Genomic DNA, 21,299 nt, shown 5'->3' on the forward strand with positions numbered 1-21,299 from the left:
CCTTGGGCATTCCTCCCAATTCTAAGTTATCAATATATGTGTATCATTTGGAATCCCCAGAATTGGCTCATGTGCAGGTCCTCCACTGGGCCTTTGCTTTCAGTCTTCTTTGTCAATAATATTTTCTCTATTCATTTCCATTTATCTAGGCCAGCATAGAGCTCCCCACCTCCATGAAGCCTTCCTGGCCTAACTCCCTGCTTGAGCTCCCTCTGCCATGCCTCTGTAATTGGCACTTGTTTTGGAATTCATATTTTGGTGTTTGTCTCGCTTCCCTAATAGACTTAGCTCTTCCAGGATGTATTTTATTAATCTACATTCTTTGTCTAGTACAGGTCATGGGACACTGAAGGTAATCCAGTAAGTGCTAAATAAATGAGTGAACGAATGAATTCTGTCCACAAAATGTGAAGATTCGAGATCGGAGCACATCAAATCCACACCTGCTTCTCTCGCTGTGCCATGCCGCACCCTGTGAGGCACACAGAGTGTGGAATAGGAATTTCAAACAGGCAAAAGTAAGGGCAAGAGAGACTGATTTAAATAATACACTTTTAACTCTTTTCGGTAAATTCCAAGGAGCACAGTTGCTGAATGTTTAATTTTATGAGAAACTCCTGAACTGTCTTCCAAAGTGACTATACCTTTTTGCACTCCCATCAGCAGGGAGAGTTCCTGTTGCTTCACATCCTTGCTGGTATTTGGTGTTGTCAGTGTTTCAGATTTTGGCAATTTTATATAGGTGGATAGTGATATCTCATTGTTGTTTTCTTTTTCTTTCTTTCGATTGGGGGAAGTAATTAGGTTTTTATTTATTTATTTATTTTTAATGGTGATGCTGGGGATTGAACCCAGGACCTCATGCCTGCTAAGCATGCACTCTACCACTGAGCTATTTACCTTCCATCTCATTGTTGTTTTAATTTGAAGTTCCCTAATGACATAATCAAATGAGTTGATTATAAATAACAAAACCAAAAGATATTTACTTAAAATGTTTTCTTGGTTAATTGCTTGAGCCTTGACTATTAAATTCTTGGTTCCTAAACATATGTCTGCACAAAATCAGGACATGCATGTTTACAGCCATCTTTTTCATAATGGCCAAAACTTGGAAGCAATCAATATGTCCTTCAGTAGGTGAATGGGTAAATAAACTGTGGTACGTTCAGGCAATGGAATATCATTGAGCTCTAAAAAGCACTGAGCTATCAAGCCAGAAAAAGACATGGAGGAAACTTAAATGCAACTTACCAAGTGAAAGAAGTCAATCTGAAAAGGCAACACATTGTGTGATTCCAACTACTTAACATTCTAAAAGGCAGAACTATGGAGATAGTAAAAGAATCAGTGGTTGTCAGGGCTCATGGGAGAGTTAGGGATGGACAGAGGAAGCAGAGAGAATTCTTAGGGCAGTGAAACTAATATCCACGATACTATAATGGAGGATACATGTCATTATACATTTGTTAAAACCCATAGGATATGTAACGCCAAAAGTGAACTCTAATGTAAACCATGGACTTTGAGCAAAAATGATGTGCCAGTGATTATAACAAATGTATCATTCGGATGGGGGATGCTAACGTGGGGAAGGATGTGTATTTGCAGAGGAAAATCTCTGTACATTTTGCTCAATTTTGGTGTGAACCAAAAACTGCTCCAAAAAAAAAGTCTATTAAAATTTATTTTATATTAAAATTTATTTAATAAATAATAACTTTCAAACAATGTTCTAAAAGGAAATACGAGGTTTAACTTAGAGGGTTCAAGAAATTGTCCATTTACATATAATACTGTCTACAAAGACTGAATTACTTTAGAACCTGCTTAGGCAATGATTTCTACAATATTTAAGCATGGGCTGATCAAGAAAAATATTTATACTTATGATATCAGTTTGCCTTCACTGACATCATTACTTGTACTGAGCCCAGACTCAAGCTTCAAATTCAAGACTTCCATATAATGGCCTTGATCTCTCTTGTCTGCCATCTCTCGCTCCCTTTTTCTTCCTTCACACCCACCCCGGCTGCAGCAAAGAGGAAGGACTTTGGACAAGTCTGCGCGTTTCTTCTTTTGGCGGCTCTCTTGCCTCAAATGCTCTTTCCTATGGCTCCACTCTCGGTCTAGGGCCCAGCAACTCCACCTATGAAGACTTTGCTGTCTGCTTTCAAGGCCCTTCCCAAATGTTTCCTCCACAAAGAGGCTCTCCTGGTCATATACATGCAACATCCCTCGCAGAGCACTCTGGATATGCCAAATAAACCTGCAGAAGCCGTTCGCCTAACAACTAGGACTACAGATTGGGAGAGCGGCATTGCCTTGTCCAAATGCCCACTCTTCACTAAGTACTTCTGTGCCTGTGTCTGCTCAGTGGGCGTGACCATAACAGTACTGACTATAGAGACCCTGGTGAGTATTGTGAATGGTGAGTATAAAATGCTTAGAATAGCGCCTGACGGATGGAAGTGTTTCGTAAACATCCCGTTTCCTTTTCCATGGAATCTAGTACTGTTTCTGGAGATACTCATGCTGGCGGAACAACGGTGCTAAACCAGGGAGAGCGCGGCGCACAAGTCACGTGGCTGCAGAGGCGCTCGCACACTGTACCATGAGAACGTCTTGAGGGATGTGAGGAAACTCGTTACTTCAAAGTCCTCAGTTTTCCTGGGCTATGTTGTCGAAATGGTTTTCTAGGGCCTCCTGGTTTTCACAAAAGTCTTTTAGGTTCTTAGGGACTTATTTTGCTATTCCAATTTGGCTTTAAAATTGTTAGGGCATAACCAGATCTGTTTTATGAGGTACGTTCGTGCGCAGTTTTTCTGTAAAACTCTTAGTCAGTTACGCACTCATCTTAACCCCCACAGTGGTGCATGGATTGTCAAGTGTGTTCAGGAACCCAGCCAGAAGGAAACAGTGCAAGGATTGCCAGCTGTAGACAATAGAATGAAACACTTCCTTGTCACCTGCCCACTAGCACTGGCATAGTTTTACCACTTCACATATGAATATTGCTCAACCCTCATCATTCCAGATAACATTTAAAATCTTATTTTATTATTTTCCCTCTTAAATATTTAAATGATTGCCTGCTAGAACTCTTAAAATGTTCACTTATTTTTTTGATATGAGTTTTTATTGAGATATAATTCACATTCATAAGATCTACCCTTTAAAAGGTAAACAATTCAGCGAGTTTTAGTATATTCACCAAGTTGTTCTCCCCTAACCACTATCTAATTCCAGGACATTTTCATTTCCCTAAAAAGAAATCCCATATTCCTCATATTTTGATATTGTGATAAAATGTTTTATTTGGTTAAATTGTGCTCATAATTTTTAGAAATTCAGAGAACTACATGTATGGATGGATGTGTATATGTGTAAATTAATATCATAATAGCTTACCTTTTGTTTTGTTTTGTTTTGTTTTGTTTTGTTTTGTGGGGGGAAGTAATTAGGTTTATTTTAAATTTTTTTTAACAGAGGTACTGGGGATTGAACCCAGAACTTCGTGCATGCTAAGCATGTACTCTAACACTGAGCTATACCCTCTCCCATAATAGCTTACTTTTTTATGTTTATCTCATTTATACTTTACTGTTTGCTCAATCTTTTATACATACGCACACTTCAGTCTTGGTCTTGTTAGAGTTTTTCATGTGAGGTTAGTGATACCAGCACCAACAGGTATGCAAAGTTTAAAGAGAGTGAGTGGACACAGTGAAGGTGAAAATAACTCTCCTTTACAGAACAGACCCTGTTTCCCAGGGACTTACCCCTCATAACAACAGTTCTAGGAGGTAAGTTCTATTATCATCATCTTTATTTTACACGTGAGCAGATGGAACCTTCTGGAGCTTATGAAACTTGTTATCCCAAGGTAACATAATTAGGAAAGACAAATTTGAACCCAGGACCTCCAAATCCAGAGCACATGTCCTTAATCACTGCACTCTACTGCCTGCTGTTAAACTGAACCTTTAGTTTGATTACTCCAACAGCCCTTGGTTGGTGCTGCATAACACGCTTTCCCAAGTCTTCCTTCAGTTCCTCCGATTACCAAATGAGAACAACCAGCTCTTGCAGCTAAAATGATCACCCAGTGAGGCTGGCACAGATGAACGGCTGGATTCTGGGGTTTTTTTTTTTCCCCTTTAGAGCCCACATGGATGCGTGTTCCCCTCCATCACACTGGGACTTTTAAGAGTTATCTTAGACTTCTGTTCCAGTTCTCATAGTAACTAACCGCTTTTTATCATATTTGTTGGCATATTTAAATCCCTACAGCAGTCTGAGGGTAGCAAATATGAATTGATTTACATATGTAGTCCCTGCACTCAAATAATGTGTATTGAATATACATGTGAAAAAATTTCAGAATGAGTCTTTCCGTGTAGTCACTTGACTATTTTATTTCTAGACTTCCTTGAGAGTTTAGCCACTAACATTTTAGTGAGAGGAGACTACACAGAAGTTTGATTATACCTTTGTTCTTTTTCTGTAAGTTTCTTAACAAAGTAAACTCAATACCACATTCACATTAAGTGGAATGTTTTTTGCATACACACAAAAATGTGATTTCAAATACCTTTTGAAGAGGATTAGCCATAATTTGTACCTTTTGTAAGCAAAATGAATGAGGATCCTATTACACGCCGATGGATTAGGGTTTTCATTAATCAAGTAAAGTCTGCAGCTCTGTTAGCTTCCCTCCCACCCCAATTCTGTAGCCCCTGGGAATAAAGTGGTGACTGGGAGTCCTCGCGCCTGCTCCCCACTTCTCGGAAAGGTCCTGCCAACTCTGCATTGTCTTGCTGGATTTGCAGTCAGATGTCTTATGCTGGCAGGCACTGTGCAGGCAATGAGTTCTTTCCCTGTAAGTTGGGCACAAAAAGATCAGCATGGGAGCAGCCTCCTTTGGGACAGCTGCTCAGGGAGAATTCAGCAAGTCAGGAGCCGGCAGTAATTACTCTGAACAGAGTGGCTCGTGGGAGGAGTTCGGCTTGCTAAGTATTTAAGTACTGTCATTTGCTGAGGGAAGGTGTGCACTCCAGAAGGAGTTTAACCTGGAGAATCTTGAACTCTTTCAGTCAGCTGGCGAAGGGTGGTGGCTCGGCAAGTTCAAGTTCGTCCTGGACGCATCTTCTGCTTGGGAAGGTCAGGGAGGAGTGGAATTACTTTTCCATGGGGGACCAGTTTGAGAAGGGCCAGCAAGCTTTGCTCAATGAAGGAGAAGAGAATGAGATGGTAAGATTCCTGCCACATCCCCCCTATTCCCCATCCCCACTCCCCACCTCCAACACTGTCTCTCTCTCACACACACACACACACACATACTCAGACACACACTCACATGCTTCTTTGCGATTTGATTCTGGTATGCCGTGAGCAAAGGTAATGTTCAAGACATCTCTTTCCCATAAATATAATCTCTGACAGCAGAAGTTTGCTAGGATGAGAATACTGTATTCATTTTATCAAGAATGTTTTCTTTTTAAGTAAAATCGAAAGGGAGAAGAGTACAATGCCACTTTATGATTTGTTTTTGAGCCTCACCAGTATAGCAAGTTCTGTTCAAAACTTCTAATAATTTCAGCAAATCCCTGATGCTGGGAGCAGTGTATTCCCTGATTAGAGGAAGAGGAACAGCTACAGCGAAGCAGGAGGGCAGCCAGGGTCCTGACCTTCTCTGCTCACATATCTGTGTTCACAAAGACTGTTGGGCAGGGGAAACATATGAAATATTAACAATTATCAGCTTACACTCATTTTCTGTTTACTTCTAGAATGTTACTTGTAATTCCCTGTGTAGATTGCTTACAGACAACTTTCTGGAGTTCACTCTTTTATTTTAGATGTGTTCCCATTTGGGAAACTACAGGAAAATCAAAGATGATTCCTATGCTCTTGCTGAAATTAAAGCTGTATTTCTCAATTACAATATAATCAAGAGAGAGTTAGAAATGTGTACTTTCTCTTAATAAGGCCGTTCTGCTAATTGTGTAAGCATAGTCTTTTATGCCAGTAATGGTGTAATTAAAATGTTAAAATGCGATGTTCTCATTCTCCAACAGCATTTTTATCTTCCTGGAATTAATATATAAATAACCAACCCAAAAGATATTTACTTAAAGTGTTTTCTTGGTTAATTGCTTTAGCCCTGACTATTAAATTCTTGGTTCCTAAACTGGTCTTTCAGGTCTAATCTGCTTACCTGTTCCTATAGCAACAACATTTTTTTGACCTTCAAGAGTAGATCCCTCCGCTATCAAAGCTGAAAAAATTATAGGGAAATAAAAGGCATCCAAGCTTACATGCTTTCTTAACTATCTCCTTACTTCTTTCCAATTTGACCACCAAATGACTTTAGCCTCTACACAGGTGTCACCAGAAATGACCTTCTGAGCCATGTTGGCGATCATCCTTATTTCTCCAGAGTGTTTTCTCTATATTAAGAGAATTCTCTGTGTTAAGTTGAAAATTTGATATTCATCTTGAATATTCTTCACCAGAAGGCAAGGTCTCCTTCCTTCTAATGGTTTTTTAAATTCTCTATCAAATCCTCAGATGGAAATACATCCGTTTCCTGTCTACTTATTTCTGCTCTGCCACAATTTGTCATGAAGAATCATCTACTTGCTAGTTCCTAGCACCAGGGAAACCACTGTCCCTTCTTTAGCCTATATACTGGAGTGAAGCAATTTTGTTACTAGTTCGTCTTCATAATAGCACCACCCAATCAAGCCACCAGGGAGTCAGCTTAGCTTTGCATGCAGCTGAAATCCCAGCTAGGAGAGGGCCTTTGACACGGGGAGGGACGCTGTGTTTTCTGGAGAGGAGTCATTTGGCTGGTGGCCTCAGAGGAGGTGCAGCAATTAATATGCACTCTTGAGCTCTGCCTCCTGCTCTGCCTGGAGAACCTGGCCACCTGCCTGCTGTTGTGACTGACACTGTCCCTTTTAAACTTATTTCTCCATTCCCTTCACCCAGAGCAGTAAACTTCAAAAATTATCAACATATCTTCAATGTATGCCACTTATTTTTTTTAATGTTTATTTATTTATTTTCTTGGAGTATAGTTGCTTTACAATGTTGTGTTAATTTCTCGTGTACAGCATAGTGATTCAATTACATATGTAGTCCTTGTCATACTCTTTTTCATTACAGGCCATTACAAACTGTTGAGTATAGTTTATGGTGATTTTTAGTTTATGAAATAGTTTCTTGGCCACTAGCTAATTTAGTTTTTGCTACACTTTGTGGGGTAAGTGCCAGGATTCCCACTTTAAAGAGGAGGAAACTGATGCCCTGAGAATTTGCTTGTCTAAGGTTACATCAGCCAATAACCAGGAGCTGAGACCCCACATAGGTTAGTTTAGGTTGGTAGACCCGAACATAGCCCATTCATAGCTTTTTAGGTTCTCCCAGAAGACATTGCACTCTTCAAAGGAGAACAAACTTCCTGCCTGAATAAAACAAAGCTTAGTAGCATCTGATCTTACATTCCCCAGGATTCATTTTTATATATGATTTGTTAGTTCCTGAGTTAGTATGTTTCCTTTGACCTCAATATTAATCCTATTTAGAAAATTAAGATTATCTAGAAATGTGTCACATCAAAGTATATAGTTTCTCATTTTCTAATATACACTGGTCATTGCTTTGATGATAGACATGACTGCAAATTTCAAGAGAAAACAGGGTCTAGTCCTCATGTCAAATAAAGAAGAATGGATTATTTCCAGACCTAATGATGCCTATGACTGTCTTCCCTTCTAGAATTAATAAAACAGGAACTGAAGAGCAATGCTAGGTGACCTGAAAGTAATATCCTCAAGTGAAAAATGAGACAGGAGCCAATGAAAGAAAGGACTTGTTAAAAGAACAAGGCAGGAAAGGGGAGACAGTGACCTTCAGAGAAGGCTCATCCAGATGAATACCTCAGAAAGGACCCACAGAGGAAACTGACTCCCAGACAGCACCGTAATGGGACCAGAGGCATGGCTCTCACCAGCTCTGGGCTAGCCACTCTCTTGCTGTAGCCTCAGTTTTTGTATCTGTAAAATGGGAGTAGTCTTTACCTTACCTGTCTCACAGGGCTCTTATGAGGATCAACTAAGCCAGTCTATGTGGAAGTGTTTTAAGAAGTGCAAAATTCTGGAGAAGTGTAAGCTGATATTATCTATACAATGATAGGAGGAATCAGGGCTTCAGCAATTAATGAGTTAAATACAGATTACCCTCCCCCCCAATAAGGTTACCTCTTCTCATTAAATAATAACAAGTGAGGAATCTATACTTTAAAAAAATGATACTTTTATTTGCCTATGTAATTAACTTTTTGTTTTTAATGGAGGTACTGGAAATTGAACCCAGGACCTCATGCATGCTAAGCACACGGTCTACCACTGAGCCGTACCCCCACCCCCAGGGAATACATATGTTTGTTCACAAGCTATAGAGGCCATTTATAAGCAGAGAGGAGCTGAGTTACTTCATAACCTGCCTCATAGTGCTTACTTTGGAAAACACCTACCAATCTTGGGACTCAGTTTCCTTATTTGTGTTGGAATGAGTTGGAATCTCAAATTCCTTTGAATTCTGCTGTTACATATTTATACTTTGCAAGGCCTCAGAAACATCAAGTGCTCACTTGCTTATACCATGACCAAACAAAGATATGATTTAATTGATGCAAACCTTAGTATCACTATCTTTAGTTACACTCTAATGAAATCACCCTCCTTTTGAGGAAGTGTAGTGTTCCAGCGAGACTTGTCTTAAAAGTTGTGTTCCCTGCCTTTTTTTTTCTTTCCTAGATTTTAGCAAATAAGAAAGGGGAAAAAAAAAAAAAACCACCTTGAATATTTTTCTGATTATAAAGGTAGAATATGTTTATTGTAAAAATATTGAAATGACATATAAAGGTTTAAAGAATGAAGTAAATATGATTCATGAACGTTCTACCTAGACATGATCAATATTATTATATTGGTGACTCTCCTTCTAGATTTATAAAAACTGCATACACAAAATTCACCACTTTGTAATACTTTACTACATTTTAATATTATTGATAAACTGGTGATTACCTATATCTCTTGTATCCGTATCATGGAAACACTACATAATGATATGCTATTGTACATCTCTTCCTAACTCTGCATTCAGTGATGTCACATTAGTAGCTTGAAATGAGCAATATTGGGAGTATTTACGCCATAAAAGTCAGTAGATGCTACGCAGAACTTCCACCTGCCCCACCTGAAGGCCAGTTGTTAAAAATACATCAGCACACCACAGAACATATTATTCTCTTTGCCCTCCCCACCACATTTCCAAATACAATAAGGGTATTGTATTTGAATAGCACCCATTTATTTGCACTACACACCATTCCGAAACAAAATAAAATCAAATAAAATCAATCACAATCTATTCTTAAAAGAATTCACACACATACCCACAAATAAGTATTTTTTTTAAAGTAAAAAATGGAGCCATTCCATTTACACTCTTTTTTAAAGCTGGCCTTTTCATTACACTTAAAATATATTATGGATATTTTTTCCTTTTTGATATTTATAGCTACACATAACGTTTAAATGGTGTTTGGATGGACTATGCTAGATTAAGCAAATCTTTCATGTTGCACGCTTCTGTTATTTCTAAATTTTTTTGGCAGTGATGGACCCCTTTGTACATGTATTTTTACGTATTTATCAGATCATTTCTTTAGGATAAAATCCTTGAAATAGCTCTGCTACATTAAAGGGGATGGATATAGCTCAGTGGTTGAGCGCATGTTTAGCATACATGAGGTCCTGCGTTTGATCCTCAGTACCTCCGTTAAAAAATAATAATAAAAAATAAAGGGGATGTGTGTTTTAAATTTTTATTGATACTTAATGCTAAATTGGCATCCATAAGATTGTGATTGTACCAGTTAATACTCTGACTAGCAATCTTTTCTGTGAATATTTGATTTCTCCACCGTACTTGCCAATGCTGAGTGTCATCAATCTTTTTAACTTTGGCTCAACTGGAATGTGAAAATGATACTTTATGATGATAGCTGTGTTATTTTTGCATTTCCTTGATTTGAAGTTGAACACATCTCTATATGTTCATAAGCATCTTTTCTGACTCGAATATCTTAATGTCATCACCGATGTGATATCAACTAGTAGACTGGGGAGCTAAAACCCAGTGCATGTGGAAAAGCAAGAAGAACTCTTTGAAATTCCAAGTCATTTGTGAGAACAGCAAGTAGTTAGTACAACGGGCACATAATGTGGCAGCCAGATGGTGTGGGGTCCTTGCCACATCGGCAGTCCTGCCGTGCCTTCACCACGAGCTGGGGCATCTGTCCTCCGCGATGATCTGGCTCACTTTGATAGCTGATGTCCGCCTTTTCTTCCCCCACCTCCCCCCACCGCTATAGCCACTTATTTATTATGCTCCGCGAGCACCTCCGAGTTGGTTGCCAATGTTAACTAGTGAACCCACAGATCTCATAGTGGAGGAATTGTGTTCGGACTGAGACATTTTGCCAGTTGAACTGTTCAGGAAGCTGGGCTACTGGCCAAGTCTGGTGTCTTTATTCTTGATTCATTGCTGCAGAACTCCCATGAAGTCAACTCATCTCTGATAGAAACTTATGAAGAGTAAGTCTTAATTACTTCTTGAGAACAGGGACCCTGCTTGGTTCACCTTCTATGGCCTCCTTCTTCCCTTTCCTCCCCATCCCCAGGATTTAGCACAGTCCTTGGCATACTCAGGACATATTTAATGGCACAATTACAAGCTCCCTTAACCTGAAATTTTGCATTCTCGGAAGAACAGGCAGGCAGCAGGACTCAAAGGGAGAAACCATTTGAGTCATTTAAAGAGAAACCTAGGATATTTTTGTGTTATTTTGGGGGGATTGTCAATCATCTTGTGAGTTTATCAGTTGACTGCTCTCTTCCTGAAGCATAAACAAAGCTTATTCATCTGAGTTAATTAGCTAAACTACAATATTTTTCTAAGAGATACCTTATTCTACCCTTTCATCCGTTCATGTATAAACTCAACAAATATTTACCAAACCCCTACTCTATGCCAGGAATCCTCTGTGCTCACCAAAGAGGATTTTGAGTGAATAGCAAACAGTTTCTGTTTTCAAGGCATTCACAGTTGAGTGGGCAGGACCAAGTACATAATTTGAGGAGCCCAGTGCAAATTGAAAATGAGATGGCCTTGGTTCAACAAGTATTAAGAACTTCAGGATAGCTCTCGCAGAGCGTCCTTCCAAGAGCAGGGCCTTATATGGCTGCACAAGTCACCTGCTCATGAAGCTGGTCCTACAATTGGGGGAACCAGGGATGCCAACATAATGAAAATGTGATGAAGTGGGTGTCATTGTGGGAGTTATGCATCCAAACCCGTGGGAGCACAGAAGAAGGAGCATCTCAGTCAGAGAGTATTCCAAGGGGAAAGATAGCATTTAATTTTCCTGGAGGGGTAGGTGAGGGCCAGACTGTGAAGGAGTTTATAAGATGTTCAATGAGTGTACATTTTATCTTTTTCAATGATTCCCAAACATTCGTCCATGAAAAAAAACATACCAGAATCAAGTTGGGGAATAAATATATAAAAAATTAATTCCTAGGCACTCATTCCAGACCTACTGATTTAGAACCTGTGATGGTGGAGCTACACTTGGTCAGAATGATTGTGATGCCAGCCTGATGGACACAATGTGGAATTAGCTAGAAGATTTAAAACAAGGAATGATATGGTAGGATTTACCTTTCCAAAGGATGCCATACTGAGGGTAAGGAAGTTTGCTTGGAGGAGGAAAGACAAGGAAGTGTTTGAAATGGTCCAGGTAGGAGATTCAGGATGAAACTACAGATTGTCATAAAGGATGCTGAGGGGAGAATGGATTTAAGAGATAGTTAGAAATCAGAATTTAAAGGACTTCATAATCCATAGACTGTGGGGTAAGAGAGGAGGGTGAACAGGATGAGTAGGAGAAGTTGGAAGAATGCTACCACCTAATCCCATAGTGGGAGGCAGTAGGGATGGCAATAATAGTAGGGGACCAATAGTAGTAGCAAATACTTACATGGTGATTGATCTGGACTAAAATCTTTATACATAGTAACTTCCTGAATTCTCTCAGCAACCCGAGGAGGAATGATCATCTCTCTTCTACAAATGAGGAAACTGAGGCGCAGAAAGATTAAATGACGTGCCCAATTTCATCTGGCCAAGTAAATGGAAAGATACAGCTCAAGTTCTCGCTTTAAACATGGTGGTTTACTGCCTCTTGGTTTTGCTAAATTCTGTTTGCACTACTTTGGTTGTTAACAGTGGAAAAAACAGCAGGGCATAATCGAAAGAAACACAACATTAGGAGGCTGGAGAGCAGCACTATGGCATTGGCTCTGCCATTATTTATTCTCTGAATAATCTACTTTAAAGTAGATAATGGTTACTTCTCTTTGACGTCGCCTCATTTACAAGGTGGAGATAATAATACTTCACTGGTTTGAGCTAGGGACCAATGCAGATGGCTTCTTGGGATCCTCTCCAACACATACAAAAATTATGATTTAAAAAGTTTTAAAACAGGTGGATAAAATCTCTGTGAAGCATCTGAAGAAATGTAAGTGATACTCTTGATTTTTTTCAAAGCACTGTGAGATTTTTTTAGCCATGGAAAGGAGAACATGTCTGGAGACATTCCATTAAGTGGGAACTGGAGATTTCTGGCAGCGGCTGTATGAATTACTCATGAATAAAGGAATAAAGGTAAATCTGCCCACAATTAAGTAACCGGTGCTGAGCCCTATAGCTTCCTCAGGCCCACAGAAGACACAGAGCACAGGGACTTAGCCTTCAAAAGAGTTGGTGATCTGGTGATATGTCCAGAGGAAATTCACTCCTGGGTGCCAGCTTCAAGGAGGGTTTGTGGTTATTTCAAAGCCCTGTGAAGACTAGGCAGAACAGGACCACTTATCTAAATGGCCTACAGCTATTTCTACATGCCCTTCCTGGAAGCCTGGGTGATTTGCCTGAAACCACAGCTGGGTAGAGTTGAAAGGCAGCTCAGAACATCGCCTCCTCAAATCTGTCCTCAGCCTGGGGCTATTCTTATGGACGTTGAGCACAGTTATGCCCTAGATGCGCCCTCAGAGAAAGAACAGCAGGAGGCCCAAAGGTGCTGTGTGCTTTTCAGAGAAGTATTATGTCCCTCAGGCTAGGACACTTTCTGATTTTAGTGCTTGCACACACAGGGCCTTGGCTGAAACCATAATCACCTTAGCATTTCCAGAATCTCTTAGCTTCTTGGGGAAACCATGGCTGGAGGATTTTGAATCTCTGGTACTACAGCCTCAGAATCAGTACAGAGAAGATGATATTGTGAGGAAAGGTCAATTTTTGAAGCCAGTTCAAAAACAAAAGCATCCAAGAATTCAGTTTGGGTAGATAAGTGGTTCCTTCTACCTGTTTTGTTTTGTTTTGTTTTGTTTTAATTGAAATATAGTCAGTTTACAATGTTGTGTTAATTTCTGGTGTACAGCATAGTGATTCAGTTATGTGCATATATATACTTTTTCATTATAGGCTATTACAAGGTATTGAATGTAGTTCTCTGTGCTATACAGTAGGACCTTGTTGTTTAACTATTTTATATATAGTAGTTAGTATCTGCAAATCCCTAATTCCCAATTTATCCCTCTACCTCCATCCCCTTTTCCATGCTAGTAACCGTAACTATGTCTGTGAGTCTGTTTCTGTTTTGTAAATAAGTTCATTTGTGTCATTTTTTTTTTTTTTTGGTTCCACATATAAGTGACATCATATGGCATTTTTCTTTCTCTTTCTGGCTTACTTCATTTAGTATGACAATCTCCAGGTCCATCCATGTTGCTGCAAATGGCATTATTTCATTCTTTTAATGGCTGAATAGTATTCCATTGTATATAATGTTGATTTTTATGACACACATTTACCTTCAAGTTTGTTCTTCTTCAACCTGGAGTTAGCAAACGTGATAAGGATTTTTTAGCTTGGAGATCACACCACCCTGTCCAGGTCTTTACTTTCATTCCAAGAGACAGTTTTTTCCTTTCTACTTTCTCTTATCACCCAAATGTGGTCTTCTTGCTCTTCCCAGAATATATTATATACTTTGTCTGTCAGAGATGTGTCTTCACCCTGATACCTAGCCATTAGCGCCTTGCCCATACAGCAGAACTCATCTTAAATCTGATCCTCTTCTTTAAGACATCTGGGATCCCCTGAGTCACACTCAGTCACTTCCTTGTCCAAAGTAGATCTGAACTGTAACAATTTTTACTAGGTTCTGTAGTAGAGTCATGTGTTTATCCTTCACCCCCAACAGATTGTTTATATCTTACATGTAACATTGACATTACTAAATAGGTGAATTGAAGATTCTGTGCAAATATTATAAGAGTTTTTCTCTTCTTTCCTGACTCAATTGACTTGTTAATCCCAATTTTACAAAAGGAAGCCCTGAGAAGTTATGCATTTTATCAAACGCTGAAAGCTAAAAAGCAGCAAAAGCAGATCTTGAACCTTGGGAAGGTTGACTCCAAAGCTCCTGCTCTAACTCCGGTGGCTTCCTGCCTTAGACCTCTGATGGGGTCTTCTGCTGCTACCACCAGTGCCATCACCATCTCTGCTGCCACCACTTCTAGTACCCCTGTCTCAACTACTGCCTTCACTACCACGACGACCACTGCCACCACTGCTCTTACCAATACAACCACCGTAACCACCACCACTACTGCCACCCCCACCCCTGCTATCACCACCACCGCCACGACTAGCATTACTACCACTGCCACCGCTTCAGCTCCTAAAGACACCAAGACCACGTGCATCAGTCTAGCAGCGATTTTATACTTTGGGCTCATCTTGAGCTTGTGGGAAACTAAACCTCCAGGTCTCTTTTTATCAAATCCATAGCTCTCTGAGCTTCGGGGCATACCAGTGAACAGGAGCATAGGGGCTGGTATCAGGTCACCCAGATTCCCCTGCAGTTTTTAGTCATCCTTGCGTGCCTGCATCAGAAGTGGTCTCTCCTCACGGTCTTGTCGCTCCGCCAGTGTGGCCTCCTTGGCTTGTCGCTCAGTGCCAGGCTTCTAGTAGGGGCAGATAGGGTTATCTGTCGCCCTTGTTCAACTTGGTCTTAGCCAGTCATTTTGTATTTGGGCTTCAAGGGGCTTTCCTGGTGGTATTTTAGATATCTGTAAAGAGGTTAAAAAAAAGGGCTTTTAAAAATATTTATTTTTCCAATTTTAAAATTTCTTTTAATCATATTCATTGGTTAAATTGTGTACAATAGAGAAGTAAAAGAAGAATCTCAATGATGCCATCACCCAAGGCAAATACCACTGGTGTTTTATTTGATACATTGATCTTTTGGCCTTTTTTTGTTTATGCCTCATCTTTTTTTCAATTAAATTTGAAATCATATTGCATAATCTTATGTTGTTTCCCTTCACTTATTATTATTATGTATATATTTTCCCCGTGTTATTAAAAATACTTAAACATTATTTTAATGGCTATATGATATTTTTCAATTATTACCTGAATCCTATACATAGACTGCTTTCTCTTACTACTTCTACTAATATTGTAGTGAATACCTCTGCCTATAAATCTTACCTGCATTTTGTATAAATGAGAGGGATTTTTTTAAAAGATAGTCTTTCTTAGTTCCTAAAATCATGCCCTTTGTAGGGGTGGTCTACAAATTTGTAAGGCTAGATTGGCTAGGTTTTAAGAAAATCCCCCTCTCAGGAGCAGAGATCTAAACTCATGTCTATCTGCCATGAAAGAGTATGATTTTGATGCTCAGAAATGCCATGTTTGCCATTCTTCATCCCAGAGAATTATGAAGAGCAAGTGCACAACAGAAAGTTGTGAAGCTTCTATTTATTCAAAGGCTTTTCAGGCAGAAGGCATCACGTGCATCTGAAGGACCAGCTCTGACCACAGCAGTCCCGTGTAGCAGAGGTGAACGGGCCTCTGGCAATAGACCAGGGAGCCTTCATACTTCACTTCAGGAAGGTTTCCTGTGTAGCTTCCCCCTGCAGTTTCTACCCTACAAGGAATAAATAAAAGCTAGAATTCCTATTATCTTACTATCAAATTCCACCCCCTGTGGCCACAGCTATAGTATCTGCTCTTTAATAAAGGCCTGATTATGGGGGCTTTCAAACTATTGAGAGAAAAACCCAATCATCTTCCTTCTGAACTTTTACACAAGATCACAGAGCAGGAAAAAATTTATATTTGAGTTTTAACATCATTGAAATAATTGCCTACAAATGGCCCCGATAACAATTAATTGTCCAATTGAAAACAGCAAAAGAATACGCAAATTAAAGTAAATATTTTATTACCCGAAGGAGGATATAATTTTCTACTTAATCTTTCATGGATTACTGACCAACTATTCACTGCTGTGTCTTCAATGCTTAGAAAAATGCATGACACCTCGAAAGTTCACAATATATATTTTCAGAAAAAAATGAATGAATGATGGATGAATGTAGCTAGTTACAGATACATTCCAAAATTATATAAAATAGCACACAAATTGAGAGGTAAATAAGGATTAGAATTTAGAGAAATAGATGCCTGATTTATTACACTTCATTTTACCTGTTCTGTAGAAGCATAGAGTCTCAGGCCAGGAGCTTCTTCAAGGTTTATCTAACCTTCTCCAGCCCCTTACCTCACCCATTCAACCTCTCCTCAAATGCCCTCAGAGAAGGAAATTTACCGTAAGACAAATCATTTCCTTGTAAGACAGAGCAGACTACTTAAAAATAAAAACAAAACACTTCCTTATGTTGAACTGAAATTTGGTTCTATTAACCTGAATTCATTAGTCCTACTTCTTTTGCCTTTTGGGGCCACTTGTCAAAAAATCAGCTTCCATTTCTACAATGCAGGCATTAAAAATTGTTCTTGTGTGTCCCCCAGCCCCACCCTCCAAACATCTCTTCTTCAATCTAAACACTCAGTTTCTTCAACTGCCCTTCATGTGGCAGAGTTCTTTGAAACACATCTCAGAAATTCTTGCAATGATAATTTAAAGAAGCTACCTTCTCTCCATGCAATTCTCTCTTTGATATCCACAGAGATTCTGGGATAAAGGGACATCTACCTGGAAGAAGACAGAGGTGCCACTCACTTTGTCACTAAGATTGTTGAAGATAAGGAGTTCAGACCTCTCTGTTCAGATCCAGACAAGTCTTAGATCAGTCTGATTCTGTTGCCGAACTCAGGTTTGGCTGCTCGCCACTCATAAAAATCAATACACAAGAGACAAGCGTTGGTTGCAAAGGAAAGGTGGCCTTAATCAGGAAGCTGGCAACTCAGGGAGAAGGTAAACTTGCCTCCCAAAATCAACTCTGAAGATTCTGCACAGCCATGAAAGGTTTTAAAGGGAAAAAGAGGAAATAATCTTGGCTAATCCTTAAGGGAGGGGGTCAGATTCTTTGTCAGTTTTCCACTGTGTACAGATTAGCTGACTCCTGATCCTCCTTTAGATGCTGCCTTGCCCATGTGGTCCATGTGCACATTTGCTTAGCGAGAAGTAGAGAGTTAGTCATTCTTTAACTACTTAATTCTTCCTTCCTTCTGTTTTTAATCCAGGCGAGGAATCAACAGGTTAGGCAAGGCATTGTGTACATTCAGTAAAGCATAAATCAGGAGTTAGGTTAAATGTTACCTAGTGATCTCATTTTCAAAGTTAATGTCTGAGGGAAACAGAGGTGGACAAACAGAAAAGGGGCAAAGGAACTGCTCACAATTCCTGCTTAATTATAGTAACAGTTAACATTTATCGACAACTTGTTAGGGCCTATGTCCATTGACACACATTTTCATGTGATCCTTCATTTTAAATTCATAATAACCCCATTAGGTAGGTACTGTCACTGCAGGTGTAAACATTAAACATTTCTGTTGCTCTTCTATGGGATGGGTCTGCGTACTATGGATTGTGCTTGAAATATGGCCACTGATTGTTTTATAAATCAAGTTTTATTGGAAGCTCCCTGCACTTGTTCACAGATTGTCTCTGGCTGCTTTTGCACTACAACAGCAGAACTGAGTAGTTGTGAGAGACTGTACAGCCCACAAAGCTGAAAATATTTACTATCTGGTACTTTACAGAAAAAAATTTGACTGACCCTTACTCTTTTCCTTTCCTTTCTGGTCTCATTTCCTTTTTTTTTTTTTTTTTTTTTTTTAACTTTTTCTTCATTGTCATAGTGAAATATTACTTGTTAGGATGGTCCAAGTCTTTTTTTTTTTTTTTAATGCTGATTTTGTAGAGCTTAGAAAGGACTTGGGCTGCATGGTGTTAAAGAGTTTAGACACGCTGTCAGTGAGAGTGGTAGATATTTACAAAATGTTGTGACGGGAAGGGCCTGTTTAGAAGTTTGGGTTCTTCCTAATAAGGATTCTTCCATTAACCATTTATTTTGTATAAAGAATTTCCCTTTGCCTGACCCTTGTTTCTTCCACCTCTAAATAGACGTAGATCTGTAAGATCTGTCTGATTTGGTTTCATACCTGTTCTCATTTTGAGGGTGCCCAGACCCTTACTTACCAGAACGAAGATTGGTGAACAGATCTGTAGGAAGCTTTGCTTCCTGGAAATAATGCAGCTATTTTTCACCAAGAGCCAAATGGATCCTGAAACACCCCCCCCACCACCCAAATCATGGAATTTCAGATATAGAAAATCACTTAGAGATAATCTACTCTAAATATTCATTTTATTTATTTATTTATTTATTTATTTATTTATTTATTTATTTATTTATTTTGGTAAAGATAATTGTAGATTCACATGCAGTTGTGAGAAATAATACATGGAGAGTCTGTGCACCCATTAGTAACATCTTGCAGAACTATAGTACAATCTCATAATCAGGAAATTGACATTGATATGATTAAGGTACAGAACATTTCCATCACCACAAGGCCTCTTCATTTGCCTTTTTATAGCCATATCCATTTCCTTCTTATCTACACTTAAGTTCTTGCAACCACTAATCTGTTCCCTATTTCAGTAGTTTTGTCATTTCAAGACTGTTATATAAATGTGACCATACAGTATATAAACTTTGACACTGACTCTGTTAATCAGTATCATTCTCTGGAGACTGATCTAGATTGTTGCGTATATCAAGAGTTCATCCTTCTTTATCGCTGAGTAGTGTTCCATAGTATTCCATGGTGCTGTGTTTTATTTAACCATTCATCCATTGAAGGTCATTTGAGTTGTTTCTAGTATCTGGCTCCTAAGAATAAAGCTGCTATAAACATTTGTGTATAGGTTTTTGTGTGAACGTAACTTTTCATTTCTCTGGGATAAATGTTCAGGGGAGCAATCACTGGGTTGTATGGAAGTTACATGTTTAGTTTTTAAAGAAACAACTAAATTGTTTTCCAGGAGTGGCTGTACCATTCTACATTCCCAACAGCAATGGACAAATGACTCATGTTCTCCACGTCCTCATCAGCATTTGCTGTTGTCACTAGTATTTATTTTAACCATTCTGATGGGTAATTAGTGATATTTTTAGTTTGTGTTTCCCTAAGGGCTATGGATTTTGAACATCTTTTTTTATGTGCTTATTAGCCATCTGTAACTTCAAGTCTTTTGTCAATAATCTAGTTGAATTTTTTTCTATCAAGTTTTGAGAATGCTTTATATATTCTAGATACCAGTCCTTTGTCAGATATGTGGCTTGCAAATACTTTCTTCCAGTCAATAGATTTTCTTTTCCTCTCCTTAACAGGCAAACGTTTTTGCAGAGTGAAAGTTTAGTTTTAATGAATTCCAATTTATCATGTTCTCCTTTCATGGACAGTGCTTTTGAAGTAAAATCTAAGAACTCTCTGTGTAGCCATAGACCCCAATATTTTTTCCTAGTTCTATTCTTAAAGTTTTATATTTTACATTCAAGTGTGAGATCCGTTGAGAGTTAGTTTTTGTATAAGATGTGAGACTTAGGTCCATTTTTTGTCTTTAGATGTCCAGTTGCTCCTGTACCATTTGTTGAAAATGCTATTTTTCACCATCAAATCTCTTTTGCATATTTGTCAAAAGTCAATTGGGCATATTTATATGTCTGTTTCTTGGTTACTATTCTTTTCCTTTGAGTTATGTGCCAGTGCTACACAGTCCTGAGTAAGGTAGCTATACAATAAGTCTCGAAATCAGGTAGACTGGTTGCTCCCACTTTATTTCATTTTTCAAAATTATTTTAGCTATTATAGTTCATTTGCTTTCCCATGTAAATTTTAGAATAATCTTGTTTATAGCTACAAAAAATCTTACTGAGATTTTGATAGGAATTGTGTTAAATCCATGTATTAATTTGGAAAGAATTAAAATTGTTACTATGTTGAGATTTCCAACCATAAATGAGGTATTTATCTCCATTTTATTTAGATTTTCTTTGGTTTCTTTCATTAGCATTTTGTAGTCTTCAGTATACGAGTCCCGTACATGCTGTTTGATTTACACCTAAGTATTTCATTTTTTGAGTGATTGTAAATCATCTTATATTTTTATTTTCAGTATTCATGTGTTCATTACTGGGATACAGAAAGATAATTGATTTTTGTATATTTATCTTGTATTTTGTGACTGTGGTGAACTCGTTTATTAGTTCTAGGAGGGTTTTTTGGTAGATTTCTTGGGATTTTCTATATAGAAATCATATGCAAGTAGAAATAATTTTATTTCTGTACACTGTTTATTTCTTCTTCTTGTCTAGTTATAACTCCTGTGCTGTTTTGAATAAATGTGGTGAGAATAGACACATTGTCTTGTTCCTGATCTTATGGGGCAAACATTCAGTCTGTTACCATTAAATATAATGTCACTTATATATTCTTAAAGATGCTTTTTGTCAAGTTGAGGAAGCTTCCTTTCATTTCTTTTACTCTGAGAGTTTTTATCAGGAATGGATGTGAAATTTGTCAAACGCTTTATCTGTATTAATTGCTATGATCATGTTTTTGTTTTATTTTTTGTTTTTTTGCTCTGTTAACATGATGGATTACATTGATTGATTTATGGATGTTAAAGTAGTCTTATGTCCTTGGAATACACCACTTGGTGCATATTTCATCTAACATATTGTTGAATTCTATTTGTTAATATTTTATCTAGGACTTCTGCTTCTGTATTCCTGAGGGATATTGGTCTACAGTTTGATTGCTTTCTTTTC

General features: G+C 38.5%; 2 protein-coding genes across 2 annotated transcripts in view; both read left to right on the forward strand.

The window, feature by feature from the left end:
* Positions 1–4,966: 4,966 nt before the first annotated feature.
* The window catches only part of ATP13A4 (ATPase 13A4), a 157,767-nt gene continuing 141,434 nt past the window's right edge, over positions 4,967–21,299 (forward strand). The window contains exon 1 of the mRNA XM_032481961.1: positions 4,967–5,253. Coding sequence (XP_032337852.1) covers positions 5,191–5,253 — 63 coding nt within the window. The 5' untranslated portion in view covers positions 4,967–5,190. The remainder of the gene's footprint in view (positions 5,254–21,299) is intronic.
* LOC116664260 (integumentary mucin C.1-like) lies at positions 11,132–15,554 on the forward strand. Its single transcript, XM_032481967.1, has 2 exons — positions 11,132–12,807; positions 14,533–15,554. The coding sequence occupies exons 1-2, from the start codon at positions 12,790–12,792 to the stop codon at positions 14,992–14,994; spliced, it is 480 nt and encodes a 159-aa protein (XP_032337858.1). The 5' UTR covers positions 11,132–12,789; the 3' UTR covers positions 14,995–15,554.

The sequence above is a fragment of the Camelus ferus genome, chromosome 1 (assembly GCF_009834535.1).
Source record: "Camelus ferus isolate YT-003-E chromosome 1, BCGSAC_Cfer_1.0, whole genome shotgun sequence".
In the NCBI taxonomy this organism is placed as follows: domain Eukaryota; kingdom Metazoa; phylum Chordata; class Mammalia; order Artiodactyla; family Camelidae; genus Camelus; species Camelus ferus.